Genomic DNA, 16940 nt, shown 5'->3' on the forward strand with positions numbered 1-16940 from the left:
AGCCTGGCTTTACCATCCTGGCTCGACACAGCCTGGTCTAGCTCGACAAAGTCGCTCCTTTTCAGCCTGGCTTGGCGTTCATGGAACGGAATAAACCAGGCTGTACGGACCAGACTTTGTCAAACCTGGATTTGATTTAAATCCAGGCTTATTTAATTCTCCTTTCGTGTAATAGGCCCCATGTCATTTTCTGCAAATATGTGGTTACACCATTTGAACATTTCTGGCACATTCTGTAATTGTCATTTTAAAAATGGTGCACATGTCTTTTCGAATGACACGAAACCAACATGACTACAAAATGTACACTGTAACAAACCTGATGCATGCCTTTAAAATAAGATTTTTTTATTTGTCATCTGGCCAACCCCATTTTGTCACTGATCGATTAACAGGAATATGCACGGGTCAATGAAGTGTCAATGAAGCAGTGTGTTCATTCAGCATTACTACTGTACAATACACATACAGTATACAGAAACATTTTAATTTAATTTTTATTTTAATTGTACAGTGTTGTTAACAAAAATGTTTACAATCATTTGCCATCCTATTAGGTTGGTAATACTGTTCTAATGTTAAGATGAAAGAAGAAAAATGTTAGTTTTTCAATGAAAGCATGAATTCTATATTATCATTTAAAATGTTTCAGTTTCATATAATTTTCCATACTTAGGCATTATAATCTCCCTGAATGGATTGAAATAGCATTGAAATATCCACATGCATTTCAGAGAAACATGAATGAATCAACAAATTAACTTGTGTTTTTACAATCTAAAAAAATAACTTCGCTCAAATGCTCAAACATATTGCCATTGTGTTGTAGCCTGTTCAATAGCACAACAATGTAATCAATATGATTTTATAAAAAAGAAAAAACATTAAATACCACAGCAACAATGCGATCAATATGATTATATACACATATCGTCACCGTCGGAAACTTGTATCTCCATATTTCAACTTTTTACGTTTTCTTTTTTTTGTAATTTAATGCCCTAATGCATTCATCATACTACAGTGTCACACGACACAAGCTCACAACGCGGCGTGTTGTGTGAATCTGCTATTTGTGCTATTTTAGACATTATGAAAGTGAACGTGAAAGTGATTAAGTCTGTGTGTGGGTTTTATACATATTTAAAGGGATTCTAGGCAACATTAAGCCTAAATTTAAAAAATGTATATATATATATATTTTGCATTTTTTCCCCTCTATCAGCCACTATATAATGATGCTGGGGTGTTTTCCTGCATTGAAACACAGTCCTCTTTCTGAAATCCGTATTTTCCCTACTGTTTATGTTTGTCCGGGTCGTAAATTAACGCAGCATGTGCGCGTCCGTGTCCGTGTGAACGTTTTACTTCCGGTTTTAAAACGCTCTCAAACTTCGTTTTTGAGGCACAGAATTTACTTTTAAGATAGCGTTTGGATAGAATTTAGTTGTTTAACTTCATATATGTGGTCAATTTATCATGAAAGAGCCTATTTAAAAATAAAAATTCAGAGAACCAGCAGGGGCGGGCAGTTCCGCGAATTATATCCGAATAAAGCAACCTATTTTCGGCATGGCCCCTTCAGAAGTTCCCTTAGCTCTATGGAAATCCCTCCTGCGTCGGGGAAACAAACTACAGGAGGCGCAGTGTTTGTTTATCTCTGACTCGCCGTCAATGCCTTTAACCAATGAAAAGTATTAACAAGAGCTTGTGACTAAATAATAATTATTGGAACACATATAATTTTTTCCATTTCCTTAACAGTAACTGTTTTGGACATACAAGGTTTCCACCTGACATCGACGATAATCAATAGCACAACAATGTAATCAATAGCACAACAATGTGATCAATATGTACTATAGGAGGTCAGTAGTGTTCTAATCATAGTAGCAGGTCATCGGTGGGGGTGGGGGGGTTCTGCACTACAATTATTTGACAGCTTTAGTTACAGTACTTTGCAGATTTATATTATAATACAAAATATACATTAACCACTTAAGCGTTGTTTTATACTTAGGCTATTAAAAAAAAACTTTTAAAAAGTTTGAAACGTTTTGAAACATTCGAGTACTTTTACTTTGGTACTGTAGGTATAGTTTGATTCCAGTGCTTTTTGTACCTTTTACTCAAGTCAAATATTGAATACAGGCCTTTTACTTGTAACAGAGTATTTTTTTATATTGAGGTATTGCTACATTGTAAGCTCTCTCCACCACACAGCCTGATTAGAAAGGTGAGCTGACCTTGAAGCAACGCCACTTTTCAGGTGATAAACACTATTTATCATGGAAGCACAGCGATACTGCAGACTCGTTAATATTCAACCCGGCTTTCGGTTCACTGGCCAAGTGCCAGCGGAAGTCAGGAATTGTGTCCTACCATCTAAAGCAGTGATTCTTAACCTTTTTCATTTCAAGTACCCCCCCCAGTATGACATGCATTAGACCATGGACCCCCATTTGAGATGGTTTTCTTCCCTTTTCTTTTATCTCTGGGATCCCAATCTACAACACTGTAGCATCCTCAGTGTCAATTTAACTCTGAGAGTGTACACATGCCTCTGTACACTCTCAGAGTTACAGATCCATGAAAGGTCCATTTGGACTCCTGGAGGACCAAGCATTGAAAAACAGTGATTTAGATCACTGTGTCTGTAAGGAGGACAGCAATGTCTCTAGTCTTCTGGTGAAGGATTCACTTGTGTTTCTTCTGCTGCGTCTCTTTTGGTGATTTTCACAAATATGCCATTCTTAGGTCCCAGAGTGGTGAATGACTTCATTGGCAGAGGATCCTGTAGAAAGGAACAGCATAGGAACATTTGTGATGGACGGGGTGCATTTCGCCTTTCCGACATGTTGCCTTTCCGACGTTGACGAACCCTATACCTAACCCTAACCCTAACCCTAACCGCACGCGGAAGCCACTAGTCGGAGTGGCGAGATGTCGGAATGGAAGGAGAACCCCTGATGGACGTAAAGAATAATATGTTACTTTTAAACTTGAAACACCACTCATCATCTGCTATTATTTAACCGCATGAACCCTAGCGTCCCTATTCTGGGGGAGAACATTTGTCTAAAAGATTTGGTGTAGAGGGGAAAAAAGCAGCGGATCAAGTATAGAGCCCTGAGGGATCTGAACCTAGTTTACTGGGGACGTTAAGTAAGTATACTGTAGGGATGTAAAGGTGCAGTAAGTGATATTTATTTGTTAAAATAAGTGTTAAATAGCTCTATATTCTGATAGTAATCATTGCTATACTGTTTGTTCAGTAACAGGGGTCTCCCTGTCTCTCCAGCTCTTTAATAAACAGAAAATACATGTTCTGGTCAGGATACCAATTGTATCCAACCAGGAGAGAGAACTCATACAGGATACAGGATAAACAAGTGAAATTGGAGTGATGACACAAAGAAGAGAGCAGACTAAATTGGTTCGGGAACACTATAAAATGAAAACATCTTATTTTCTGTTTATTGTTACTGAACAAACAAACAAACATTCTAAGCAACAATTACCATCAGAATATAGATTAACAAAAATCTTCGGGTTTTAACCAAAGAATATCCCTCACACTACTTTTAAGTGGTTAAAAACAAGAAAGCTAAATCTCTCTTAGCTTATGAATCATCGGCTTGAGGTTTCTAGAGATTAAAAAAATAAGGTGGTTATCGGCTCACCAATGTCTCAGAGCAGGTCACGATGTTGAACGTGCGGAACACGTGCACCAGGGCCATCTTCATCTCCAGCTGGGCCAGCCTCATCCCGACACAGCTGCGGGGGCCGGCCCCGAACGGGAGGTACACAAACGGATGCCGGTCAGCCTTGGCCTCGGCCGTGAACCTGGGGAGAACCAACACACGCTATCGTTTGTTTGTGTGTTTATTTATACGGATTTATCCCCATTAGCTGACGGCCTTCACGTCAGCTAGTCTTCCTGCCTGGGGTTAAGACATTAACTCTCTCGGTGAGTTAAGACATTAGCTCTCTCAGTGCCAGAGTATTTTCCTAAAGTACTCCCCCAGTACCAGCAATTTTCGTTTTTTTTGCTATTTTGTAATTTAATTTTCAAATAGCTTCTCTTCTGCAGTTTCAAACACCTACGACAGTTCTACCAGTAGAGAGCAGCAAATCGACACATTGATGACCTCGCTGACTCGCTCGCCCCCTCCCAAACAGGCCTACGTCACATCCGGTCATAAAACGGAAGTGACGTTTTCGACAATCTGTGATCGGGCTAAAATACGATGTTATACACGACTACGATGACTGATCGTCACCCAGACCAAAGAGAATAGAACAGAAGTGGAGCTCTCCGTTCGTTTTGTAAACCGTGTGAAAAACCGTGACTTTCCCTATTGTGGCCGAAAATGACCGCGGAAAAAAAAAGAGAACCGGAAACGGAATCTGCGTCATGAAACCGGGACCCAATGAGTCTGAAGGAGTCAGGAAGTGAAAGTGATCATGAAAAATAAACAGAATAGTGCGACCACAGTAAAAAAGGAAAAACTCAGGATTTCTCGTTCTGGCAGCGAGGGTACTCGGGAAAAACTCGGGATATCTCGGGGCGTGGCACTGAGAGAGTTAATATACATAACTAACAACAATAGAACATATTACAATCACAGTATATCACAACACATTACTAAAATTACTAAAAACAACAACAAATAAAAACATTTTACAAAAGTCAAGTATCACATAAAAAGAGATACCAATGGGGATACAATAGATATAAAAAAAGTAGACGCTCGATAAAGCCGGATGCACCACGGACTGCGCTACCCAAGCACTTTTAAAATGCAGCTCTCTTCCTGGAATTGGACTTCTGGTCAGACTGCACCATTGCAACTAGTTGAAACTCCTTGCAACAAAACAGTTTTAACTGCCATTGGGGATAATGGTTGCAAGTAGTTGCATGTTGCAAGGAGTTGCAAATAGTTGCATTGGTGTAGACTGGCCTTTCGGTAGAGGTAAAGTTAGCTGTTCACCTCTGGCCCCACGAGTGGAATATTTGTGGATATTTGAGCAGTAAGTTAAAGGTAGGGTAAGTGATATTTTTAGGTTAAAACAAAAAGTATTTTGTTAAAAGGTTAAAGCACTATAGATAGTAATCATTGCTATAGAGTGTTTGTTCAGTAACAGGAGTCTCCCCGTCTCTCCAGCTCTTTAATAAACAGAAAATACATTTTCCGGTAGGTGTCAAAATCTCAGCCAATCAGGAGAAAGTACCCATTTTTAAGCTTAATTTTTATAGTGTTCCAGTTCCAATTTTGCTTGCTCATTTCTTAGTGTCATCACTTCCAATTTCACTTGTTTAATCTACTGTATATCCTGATTGAGTTCTCTATCCTGATTGGATAAAATTGGAAATGAAACTGAAACTGAAACGAAAATGCATTTGCTGGAGAGACAAGGAGACTCCTAATACTGAACAAACACTCTATAGCAATGAGTACTATCAGAATATAGAGCTATTTAACACTTATTTTAACCAAAGAAAATCACTTACCCTACCTTTAAGTAAGTAAGTAAGTTATTATTTTAAAACAAGTTTGCATGTGGGATACATTCAAACACATCCAAGGACAAAGTAACGAACAAACAATTTTCAGTTCATGTATTTGTCATCAGTGGCGTGCACAGACATTTTGAGGGACAGGTGCTCAAGTAAATTATACTTTTTTTTGTTTACTTTGTCTGCTCTTTTTTCCCTCTACACCTATACCTCTTTGCCAAAAATAGCCGATCTACAAGCCCACAACGCCTCGCGCTGCGAGGCGTTGTGGGCTTGTAGATCTGCTATTTTTGGCTAAAGTTCTCCTCAGAAAAGGGATGCTAGGTTTCGAGTGGTTATGGTAAAAAGAAAAATCATATCACATAAAGATTTGGCGGACCCCCTGTAGTAACTCTGAGGACCCCCTAGGGGTCCCGCCCCGGACACCCTGTTGAAGACCCCTGCTGTAAACTGAAAAAAGGGCAAAAGGGCACTTCTGGTCAAGAGGGCAAAGGGCAGGCGCTCTAGCACCACCTAGAGTCTATCTGTGCACGTCCCTGAGTTCATGTATTTGTCATGATGGTGTCCCACCTCTCAGGGATGAAGCGCTCAGGCTCGGGCCAGTGCTCTGGGTCGTGGTGCAGGAAGCCCGCTGGGATCTCCAGAGTAGCTCCTTTGGGAAGGAACTGACCGTTGATCACACAGTCCTGGTCAATGTCCCGTGCATACCTGCAGGAAAACACACGTCCCTCAATAAAACATGTCTCTGCATGCTGCATGTTCTCAACTGGGACTTGATTTTATTTTTTTTGCATCACAGAAGAGAATGTGTGTTTTTCCAGTAAGTTTAGTGATCTGAGTGGGATGATGGTTATTTCTATTGTGTTTGGTGTTGCTTATATAAGTAAAACATCTAATCGTTTTCCACATAACAGATTTTACATTAAAACTGGACTGTTAGTATGTGATTATTATGTAATTATTAGCCTACTTCCCAGGGAGAGAAAAAACAGCATGTTAAGATTATTATGTGAAATTGTGTATGGATGTCAGGCCCTGTCACAGCACTGAATGGCAGGGCTGTCATGGTCCTGTCACAGGCCTGTCTATGAAAGTCTATGAAGGATCTATGAAATCTATGAAAAAAAGTATTATATAATCAATCAATCCTCCTACCTGAATCCAGGAGGGTAGAGACGCAGGGCTTCAGATATAACCATGTCTAAATACTTCAGCTCGTGGATATTGGTGTAGTCTGGTGACTCCTGCAACACAATGGAAAACAAACAAAACAAACAACATTATGTACTTGTTTCAACACGTCTGGTACACAGGTCATTATAGTTTTTACGTTTTTCATTGTTTTTTTTTGTTTTGTATAGCCTCTTTTTTTTAACTAAAATGTTTTTTTTTCCCACATCTATTTTTTGTTTGTTTTTTTATTAACTAAATCATAATAATCCTGGTGGTAGAAATAAGTGCATAATGGGCTGCCATTCAGGGCACACGTTGCACTTTCCCCCATTGCCTGCAGAGAGCAGCAACGCGCCATAATATTCATCCATCAGCAACATCTTTACAGTCCCTCTCCTGTTAAAACTGTACACATGCTCTCATGTGGAGGTAGAAAATACAGAACCAACAATGATACAAACTTACATTCTACTGTATGTACAGAGAGATTTACATCATTGTGTCCGACTGTTACCATCACATTTTCATCAGGTAAATGTCACAGCACTTCAAATAATGTTCACACTTATTATATGTAGCATTTTATATGTTACACTTGTAAAAAGCACTGCAATGCAGAATGCCCGCAACACTCCAATCTTTCGGTGCACGTGCGGCTCAACAACATCACAAAAGTGAGAAAACAGCCAGCACATGCACAGTAAATGTCCTTTTCACATAGTTTTATGTTGGCATTACATTTAGTTTAATCTCTCAAGAACAGATTCTGCTCTGCGTTTGAATCTGTCGGGGGGGTTCGTCATATTGCGTACACACTGGCCTACAAGTGGGCGTGCCTTCAGATCAGGAAGCAGGCCGCGCTTTACCCAATCAAATGTAGTGGGCGGGATTTACGTGTCTGCCGATCCTTCCCCACTAGAAACAAACCGAAACACATTTAACAATAGCGTCCTCGGAGCAGACAAAACCACGGAAAGGTATTCACATTTTAACTTGCTCTTTCATCATAGAAACAAGTGGGCTTATAACCAAAATGATCCATGTTCTCTGGGAGAAGTGGTGTTAGTGTTCCGTGTAGAAATATTGTTAGTGGGAATGAAAACATAGTCGCACCACCGGAAGTGATGCGCTGAAGGCAGACCAAAACCCCGGTTTCCTTGTGCACGGGTGCTACGTCGACTTCCTCCCAGAGCCAACTGAGATAGTAAAAAACAGCAGAGGGCGCTGTTTTTCCTTTTCATTTGGCGATGGGTTCCCAGATTGCATCGAAACATACAATCCTCAGTGTTCATTTAAATCGTCTCAGAGTGTACAAAATAGAACCAAACTTGACCCTTTCAGGGTTAAGTTAACACTCAGGAATATATATTGTGTGACAAACAAATGGATTGTGATATCGTCTCTGTCGGGTAGAAACCTCATTATGTCCAAAACTGTTACTTTTCAGGATTCAAATTCAAACGCATCAAAAGTAGCAGATCTACAAGCTCGAAACGCGGCGCGAAGCGACGCGTTTCGAGCTTGTAGATCTGCTACTTTTGATGCGTTTGTGTGACGCTGTAGTATGATCAAGTAGAGGGTTAAAGGAGGAGTTCACCCAAAAAATGACTTATTTTCTATCAATTGCACACCCCATGAAGCCTTGATTTCATGGATTTATTTTTGTTTTTGTGGCATTCCTAAGACAATAATTTGATGACCGTGTGTATTTCCAGTAGGAGACACAAATAATCTACTTAGTGTCTCCTACCGGAGACAAAAACAAAAATAAATCCATGGTTTCAAGGCTTCATGGGGTGTGCAATTGATAGAAAATAAGTCATTTTTTGGGTGAACTCCTCCTTTAATCCACAACGAAACACAAAAAGTTAGAATATGGTGATAATAAGAGGTTTCTGCCCGACAGCAACGATGTATATGTTTTGCATAGGAGACGGAGGAGTGCAGAGAGCTTGAAGGTCAGTATCAGGGCCAAGCCACTCGCTGCCACACTGTGACGTCTATCCTTGGGGCGCGTGTGTGCGTGTTTGTATTACTATACTTGCGAGGACCAAGTATAGTAGAATTTGAAGAAATCTACATTGTGAGGACCGTTTTCCTGGTCCTCACAAGACAAATGGTGGTTTTATAGTTAAAATGTTTTTTTTTTAGACATACGTTTACAATTAGAAAAACATTCAGGTCAGGATTAGACATTTAGGTGTCTTATAGAGTTTAGGTTTAGGGATTGGAATTAGAGTTCAACATGATTTATACTTAGTTGCGCGCCAGTGTCATGCACCGAAAAATAGCTGATCTATAAGCTGATCTATAAGCCCACAACGCGTCGCGCTGCGACGCGTTGTGGGCTTGTAGATCTGCTGTTTTTCGGCTTTAGGCTTACGGTTAAAAATGGCAAATATTATTTTTAAATGGCATTCATAACATGGCTGTCCTAAAGTGTTGATGTCCTCACAAGTATAGTAATACAAACATATTACACATTACGTGTGCGTGTGTGTGTGTGTGTGTGTGTGTGTGTGTGTGTGTGTGTGTGTGTGTGTGTGTGTGTGTGTGTGTGTGTGTGTGTGTGTGTGTGTGTGACGGCGGCGGCAGCGGGCCCTATTGTCTGGCAGCTGGCCCCCTGCTGTCACTCCTCATCAGGGTGGCAGTGGCACGCAGTCCCAGAGGGGACTGACGTGTCCCTAATGAGCGCTAAGAGGCCCCCATGCCCGCTCTCTCTCTCTCTCTCTCTCTCTCTCTCTCTCTCTGCTTGAGCACATATTACAGCTCTGTGTGCAGTCTGCGCCCTCCTGGCCTGGTCTGGCCTTTTGTCAAAGAGACCCTCTGGCCAGTTGATGGAAGAAATACTAAAACATGACTCGAGTAAAAGTATCAATACTGCAATCTACCGTAGAAATACTCTGTTACAAGTAGAGGTCCTGTATTAAAAAATGTACTTGAGTAAAAGTACCTTAAAGGTAGGGTAAGTGATTTTCTTTGGTTAAAATAAGTGTTAAATAGCTCTATATTCTGATAGTACTCATTGCTATAGAGTGTTTGTTCAGTAAAAGGAGTCTCCTTGTCTCTCCACCTCTTTATAAAACAGAAAATGCATTTTCGTTTCAGTTTCAGTTTCATTTCCAAGTTTATCCAATCAGGACAGAGAACTCAATCAGGATATATATTAAACAAGTGAAATTAGAAGTGATGACACTAAGAAATGAGCAGACAAAATTGGAACTGGAACACTATAAAAATGAAGCTTAAAAATGGGTACTTTCTCCTGATTGGCTGAGATTTTGACACCTACCGAAAAATTTATTTTCTGTTTATTAATGAGCTGGAGAGACGGGGAGACTCCTGTTACTGAACAAACACTCTATAGCAATGATTACTATCAGAATATAGTGCTTTAACCTTTTAACAAAATACTTTTTGTTTTAACCCAAAAAAATCACTTAACCTACCTTTAAGTATCGGCATCAAAATATAGTTTCAGTACCAAGAGTAAAGGCACTCATTATGCAGAATGTCTCATTTCACAAGTTCAAAATGTATAAAATAATCTGGAGTCGAGGTACAATATTTTTCTCTGAGATGTACTGGTGGGCCACGAGGATATTGCAAAAAAAAAAGTTTAAATGGTAATATAACATTAATATTGTTTTAAAATAAAGCCAAGGTTTTTCTTTAAAACCTTGAAAAAGGGGCGTGTTCTCTCCTCCGCGTCATCAGCGCCCATACCCTAGGTGGGGTTGGCGAAAGGGCCCACTCTGTGTGGAGTTTGCATGTTCTCCCCGTGTCTCCTAGGGTAGTTAATACCCTCACAATAAAATGTAGTAATCCTGGTCACTATACTGCCTCCCCCTGGTCAGCCGGGGCGCCTGATGGAGGGAAAGGGAACTGGTTGGAATAACGTGTTCCTTCCACGCGCTACGTCCAACCAGGGAAACTCCCCCCTGTCAGGTGACAAGAAGGTCAGTTGGCTCTCATGCATTGAAGGAGGCATGAGCTCGGCCCTGGCCTCCCTGGGCTGGTGGGGGGAGTGTAGTGCCCAGGATCACTTAGCAAATTGGCACCGGGTGAAAAAAGGGTTACAAAATCGAGGGTTAAAAATTATAAAAAAAGAAAACCACTGTCACCACTGCAGAGTTGATTTTGACAGCAAATTTCGATTTAGTTTTAGTCATAGTCTTTTGAATTAAATTCAATGTAGTTTTAGTCATATTTTAGTCATCTGAAATGTTTTAGTTTTTGTCTAGTTTCGTCGACTAAATATCATAAGGTTATAGTCGACTAAATCTACAGTTGATTTAGTCGACTAAAATGTATTTTGGTGGTGCCTTGATGCCGTCATAATGGCTGATTTTACACTCGGTTGCATGCTGAAAATAGCCGATCTACAAGCTCACAACGCGTCGCTCTGCGACGCGTTGTGAGCTTGTAGATCTGCTATTTTCAGAGCGCAACACCCGAGCGCAATCAAGCATACAATGAATTGCCTTTTAGTTCTACTGGATCTCTTCTCCACTAGTACCTCACTAACATGTTAGTCTAGTTTTTATTTGTTGACGAAATCGTCAGTATATTTAGTCTTCGTTTTAGTCATCATAGCTTAGTTTTTATTTCGTTTTTATTTAGCGATCGTCAGTGCAAAAAAGGTAGTCGACGAACATTTTTTCGTCATAGTTTTAGTTGACGAAAATCAACGCTGCTCCACTGATGTCACAGACCCGCGGCCACATGGAAGTCACAGCGTTTACTAGAGCCCATGTTAATTCAAAGGGAGACGGCGGATCATCCGCACGGTCGGGAGGAGCATTTGTATTCCGATGTGCACGGTGTCCTAATTATGCAGATTCAATGACAATCACTTATCCTGAGTCCTTTGGGGGCGTTAAACAAAGCTGACTCTACAAGTCGGCAGCATGGGAATGCATGTGCTTGTGTGTGCGTGTGCGGGTGCGGGCATACACATGATTAAAGGAGTAGTTCACCCCAAAAATCATTTACTCACTCTGTGATGTATAAAATGTTGTTAAATATTATTTAATATTATGTTTTTAATATCAAATAATCCAAATTATACGTAATGTAAACGGTGAGGTACTCTCTCTGCTCTTCTATTGGGACATTAACATCCTTTGTCTAGGGTTGGACCTTTGACACAATCCTGTTTCTGATTTGACACAAATTTTGACCCTGAAGATCAAAATTCTATTTTCTCCCCAGAGCAAGCAGGCAGGCTCTATTAGCTCAGTGGTAAAACCAATATGTCAGCACTTAGGCAGGAGGCCTGAGTTCAAATCTGAGGTAGAACAGGAACGTTACACACTGTAGTGCAGCTTCAACTTCAGTCTTTGGTCTATATCTATTTTTAAAGCCCCACATTTCCTGTGCACACTGCCAGTAGGCCACAGAAGTATTGTTTTCTTTCCATGTACTGTATGTTTTATACTTTTTGAAATATTTAACTTGAATTTTGGAATGGAAGTCAGTGGGGCTCTCATGTGAGAGGCCCACATTTTGAGTCATATGTCACATATACTGTATATGGCATAGAATACTGTAGATGACGTCTGTCTGTCTGTCTGTCTGTCTGTCTGACAGACACATTATCACTGAGGATAAAAACACGATAAAGCCCTAAGGCTCATTTCCAGGCTGGTCACATATAAGTCCCAGATCCACATGGGAGCCATGATGCCGTTCACATGTAGATCTTTTGAGGTTTTTTTACCTGCCAGTCTCTCTTTCTGTTTTCTATCACTTCTCTCTCTGTCTCTCTGAACACTTAGATAAAGGGCATTTATCTTAAAGGGATAGTTCACCCAAAAAAAAGAAAAAAAAATCTATCGATTAGTGACCCCATGGAGACTTGAATTCATGGATATTTTTTAGTTTTTTCCTAAGCCAATAACTTGACCAGTGGACCAGTAGGCAGCGGTTCCGGTAGGAGACAGAAAGGAGACTCTGTGTACTGCTGCCGGTCATCAAATTATTGGCTTAGGAATGTGACAAAAACAAAAAAACATCCATTAATTCAAGACGACTAATCGATAGAAAAAAAGTCATTTTGGGGGTGAACTATCCCTTTAAACTCTACAGTACTTAGTCGACCGGGGTCCCCCAAGGCTCTTTACTAGGTCTGCTAGTATATCCCTCCCACATCAAATCTCCAGCGAAAATAGCCAATCTACAAGCTCACAAGATCGGCTATTTTGGCTGGATGTCCGCCCCCAGAATGGGGACGCTAGGGTTCAAGGTTAAGGTTAGGTAAACACGACCTACTATAGTTAACCCTTCCTCTTTGACCAGAGTCCATCTGCTCCTCTCAGCACATTGTGTGTGTGTGTGTGTGTGTGTGTGTGTGTGTGTGTGTGTGTGTGTGTGTGTGTGTGTGTGTGTGTGTGTGTGTGTGTGTGTGTGTGTGTGTGTGCGTGTGCGTGTGTGTGCGCGTGTGTGTGTGTGTTTGTGTGTTTGTGTGTGTGTGTGTGTGTGTGTGTGTGTGTGTGTGTGTGTGTGTGTGTGTGTGTGTGTGTGTGTGCGTGCGTGTGTGCGTATGTTTGTGTTTCATGTGAAGCATGTGTTGGTGTTTTTCTAGCCTGTACTTGTGAGAGGGAGTGTGTGTGTTTTTTGCCTCTGGTTTCTCGCTCCGGCGACCATGGGGAGCTTATTTGTCGGCTAAAGAGCTGACATGCACACAACACTAGACATGTAATCTGATGGACCTTCACACACACACACACACCTCTGGTGGTCCGCTCCCATGCCCCCCCATAGAGCCAAATGATACCGTTTGATTTAACCCCATACGTTGTTGACCGTGTCCCTCAGGGCTTTATATTAGTGTATTTTCTGGTTTCGCTCTACATTAATTTGATATTGTTTGATTTATTTGATTTGCACAACAGTTTATATGTACATATACATAATATGATGGTTATTTCCATGGGAAAGTTGCCAGTTTAGTTGTTGTGCCGGTGAGGTAAGAAACGCTGACGCGTTCCCTGATTGAAACGGTTAACATAATCATACTTTGTCAAACGTCTGTGTAGTATGACCAAACAATTACGTGTTTTCTCCCTTTTTGTGCAATACGTCGTTTTTTGCCATTGGACCAATGTATTTTTGGCCTTTTAAACAAGCATGTGGACGCAGCCCAGCCCAGGCCAGGCCAGGCCAGGGATGCGTTCATCATGGTTCAGTCTCCCCAGGGACAGAAATGCACAATATTTCAGGTCTGATAAGCGTTACATCCCCAGACGGCACGCAGCCCAGACAAGGAATAACAAAGGCAGCTGGAGCAGCACTAAGCTACTAATGGAGAGACTATCTGGAGAGGCAGGGAGGATGGGGGTCTTTTCTGGCCGTCCGGGGTGGTCACCAGAGGGCACTGAGAGCCAGGAATGAAGCATGATAAAGGCCCCTCCCCTCCTCGCCCCTTCCCCTCCCCTCCCCCCGTTGCCTCCAATCATCTATTCAGACAGCCTCGAGCCACTGGGTGTCAAAGTTTAGTGTATTGTTGTTGTCGGGCAGAAACCTTGTATCTCCATATTTATTTATTTTTCGTAAATGAAAGCCCTACTTTGTCATACTAATACATGGGCAACTAGCGGCCCGGGGGCCACATGCGGCCCCCACCTTCACTTAATGCGGCCCGCAGGTTAATTTCGTAATACTGATATACCGTATTATGGATTTCAGCTGTTACAATCCCAAACATGCAAACGTGACCCGCTTTACTTACTTCAATCTATATATTAGTAGCTTAGTGACTAGTATTACAATTCTATTGTCTTTTTTATGGCCAATGTATTTCAAAAATAGCACGAAAAAAAAACAGGATTCCATTTCAAAAGTAGCAAAAATAGCAGATCTACAAGCTCAAAACAGCGACATAGAAGTACGGCATTCATTTACAAAAAATGTACGTAAAATACGGTGTCTGCCCAACAGTATATTTGCAATGTGGCCCTCTGGAGTGAGTGTGGAAATATAGTGGCCCTCTACATCATCAAAGTTGCCCACCCCTGTACTAAAGTGTCACACAAAAGCAAAAATAGCCGATCTACATGCTCACAACATGTGAAAACGTGTTTTTTTTCTGAAAAGTACCAGTTTTCAATATACAAGGTTTCCGACCGACCGACACAGCGGGCGATATGGCTACAACGAAATCTGTAAGCAATATTGCGAAGACGAGGAGGGGCAGCCATGTGTGTGTGAATTGAATGCACTGTCAGACTCTCTCGCTTTCCTCCTTCCTTCCTTTCATGATAGACTGCTAGAGGACACTTGCGCACCCCTTCAAAAACCCATTTGAAGGGGTCTCTCCGCGGGAGCGCGGTCCATGGCCATAGGATTAAGACCTGAGGCCACTTCTAAAAAAAATCTAAATCCTAACAGTTTTTCTGAAAAAAATATCTTTAAAAAAAATTCACGATTTTTCAAAAATAGCAGATATACAAGCTCATAGCGCGGCACTCGGTGCCGCGCTATGAGCTTGTATATCTGCTATTTTTGAATAGCCAAAGAAATCTAAAGTGACACAGATGCGTTCCAGGTCTTAATGGGTTTCATCGGCAGGCCTGGTCTTTAAAGTAGTTTAATTTTGTTTAACCACTTTCGGCTGACACCATCATATGATGGAAATAGTAGATTTGTATGCCGCCGAGTCACACACAAAATAGACGATCTACAAGCTCACATTGCGTCACATGCTTGTGGATCGGCTATTTTAGCTACTTTTGCGTGACACTCTTGTACGATGAAGTAGGACATTAAAAAAAAAACTACGAAAGTGTCTATAATGATTTTTCATGTCTAAGGACCCATTGACTCAGTTCCAGTGAGAAATTCTCAACACCAAATTGCTAACAAGTCTACAGGTCAGGTACTGGACTAATTAGGCTATAATCGCATTTATAATGCATTATAAAGCACTTATACGGCTTCATAACACTAGAACTTCTGGGCACTCAGATTAGTACTTAGTCAGTTATAAAGTGTCTTTATGTATAAAGATACTTTATAGCGTGCTATAGATGTGTGCTGTTTCGCTGAAGATTAATACTTCATTTTTATAAGATGTTATGCATATTTGTAAACATTTATTATTAGTGTTATGACGCCTTATAAGTGCATTATAATGCATAATTAAGTGTGCCTGCCATGTTAATGGCAAGGGCACACTTGTTGAGATCCGCCAGATTTATTAATATATCATATTCTTGCCGCAAAATTTCGTCCGTCCATAACTGCCGCATGGTTTACACTACCGCCGCAATATATATATCAAAACGTGCGGCTTGGTCGGGAATGATGTGCTCGGAAACGATTTTCTGTCACGCGTTACCATGGCGACGTTATTAGCGAAAAACAGCTAAACTCCGCCCCTTTTGGCCGCACGTACCGCGCAAAACGCTTCTCCTCCCACACGGTTTACTCGTTAGTCGCAATGTATATATCAAAACGTGCGGGACGACCGTCCCACTTACCGCATTACTTTTTCCGCCGTTTCGCGTTACCACGCCCACGTTATTAGCAAAAACATGTAGCCGCGCCCCCTTTCAGTCCCAAATTCAGACTCATTCTGACTTGACTTACTCTTCATCATCATCCCCAATTCACATCCATGTTAACCATCATCATCCTCACTCCCCCATTCACTCCCATGTTAACGGTTACGGGGAGGGGGGGAAACCACCCAGAGACTCTAGGGCTCCTGCTATAATCCATGTGGCAGCTGTAACCACCAATGAGCTTCGTGTGTTGAAGCTCCGCCCCCTCTGCCTTCCTATTGGCCGAGCTTTAAATGGCCGTAACTTCTGTTTGCAGCATGGTACCGCCCCCAAACTTTGTCATGGACTTTATTTTTTTACGAACTTTTTTTTTTACGATTTTTTTTTTTTTTTTTTCGACAAATTTTTTTTTTTTCCTTAATTTTTTTTTTCCGAACTTTTTTTTTTGGATTTTTTTTTTTTTACACCAAAACACTTTTTGAAGGGTATGCAACTCGATGGTCCAACCCGGACTTGGACCTCTTCACTTCCGGTTTGAAAAGTGCCCAAAATGCTCTGAAACTTCGCCTACCCCCCCTAAATTGGGGTCTGCGAACACAACCGTCACAACAGGAAGTGGATATATCACTTCCGGTTTTGAAAAGTGCCCGAAATGCTCCGAAACTTCGCGTACCCCCACTAAATGGGGGACTGCGAACAATTGTATAATTGGCACTTTTTGCGTCAGACCTTCAGAAGTG

At 41.2% G+C, this 16940-nt stretch overlaps 1 protein-coding gene across 1 annotated transcript in view; it reads right to left on the reverse strand.

The window, feature by feature from the left end:
• Positions 1–602: 602 nt before the first annotated feature.
• tbxas1 (thromboxane A synthase 1 (platelet)) overlaps positions 603–16940 on the reverse strand; it is a 184998-nt gene continuing 168660 nt past the window's right edge. The window contains exons 11-14 of the mRNA XM_084059937.1: positions 6677–6765; positions 6092–6229; positions 3684–3846; positions 603–2794 (exon numbers count right to left, since the gene is read on the reverse strand). Coding sequence (XP_083916063.1) covers positions 2678–2794; positions 3684–3846; positions 6092–6229; positions 6677–6765 — 507 coding nt within the window. The 3' untranslated portion in view covers positions 603–2677. The remainder of the gene's footprint in view (positions 2795–3683; positions 3847–6091; positions 6230–6676; positions 6766–16940) is intronic.

The sequence above is a fragment of the Gymnoscopelus microlampas genome (assembly GCF_963454915.1).
Source record: "Gymnoscopelus microlampas genome assembly, chromosome: 6".
Taxonomy (NCBI): Eukaryota; Metazoa; Chordata; class Actinopteri; order Myctophiformes; family Myctophidae; genus Gymnoscopelus; species Gymnoscopelus microlampas.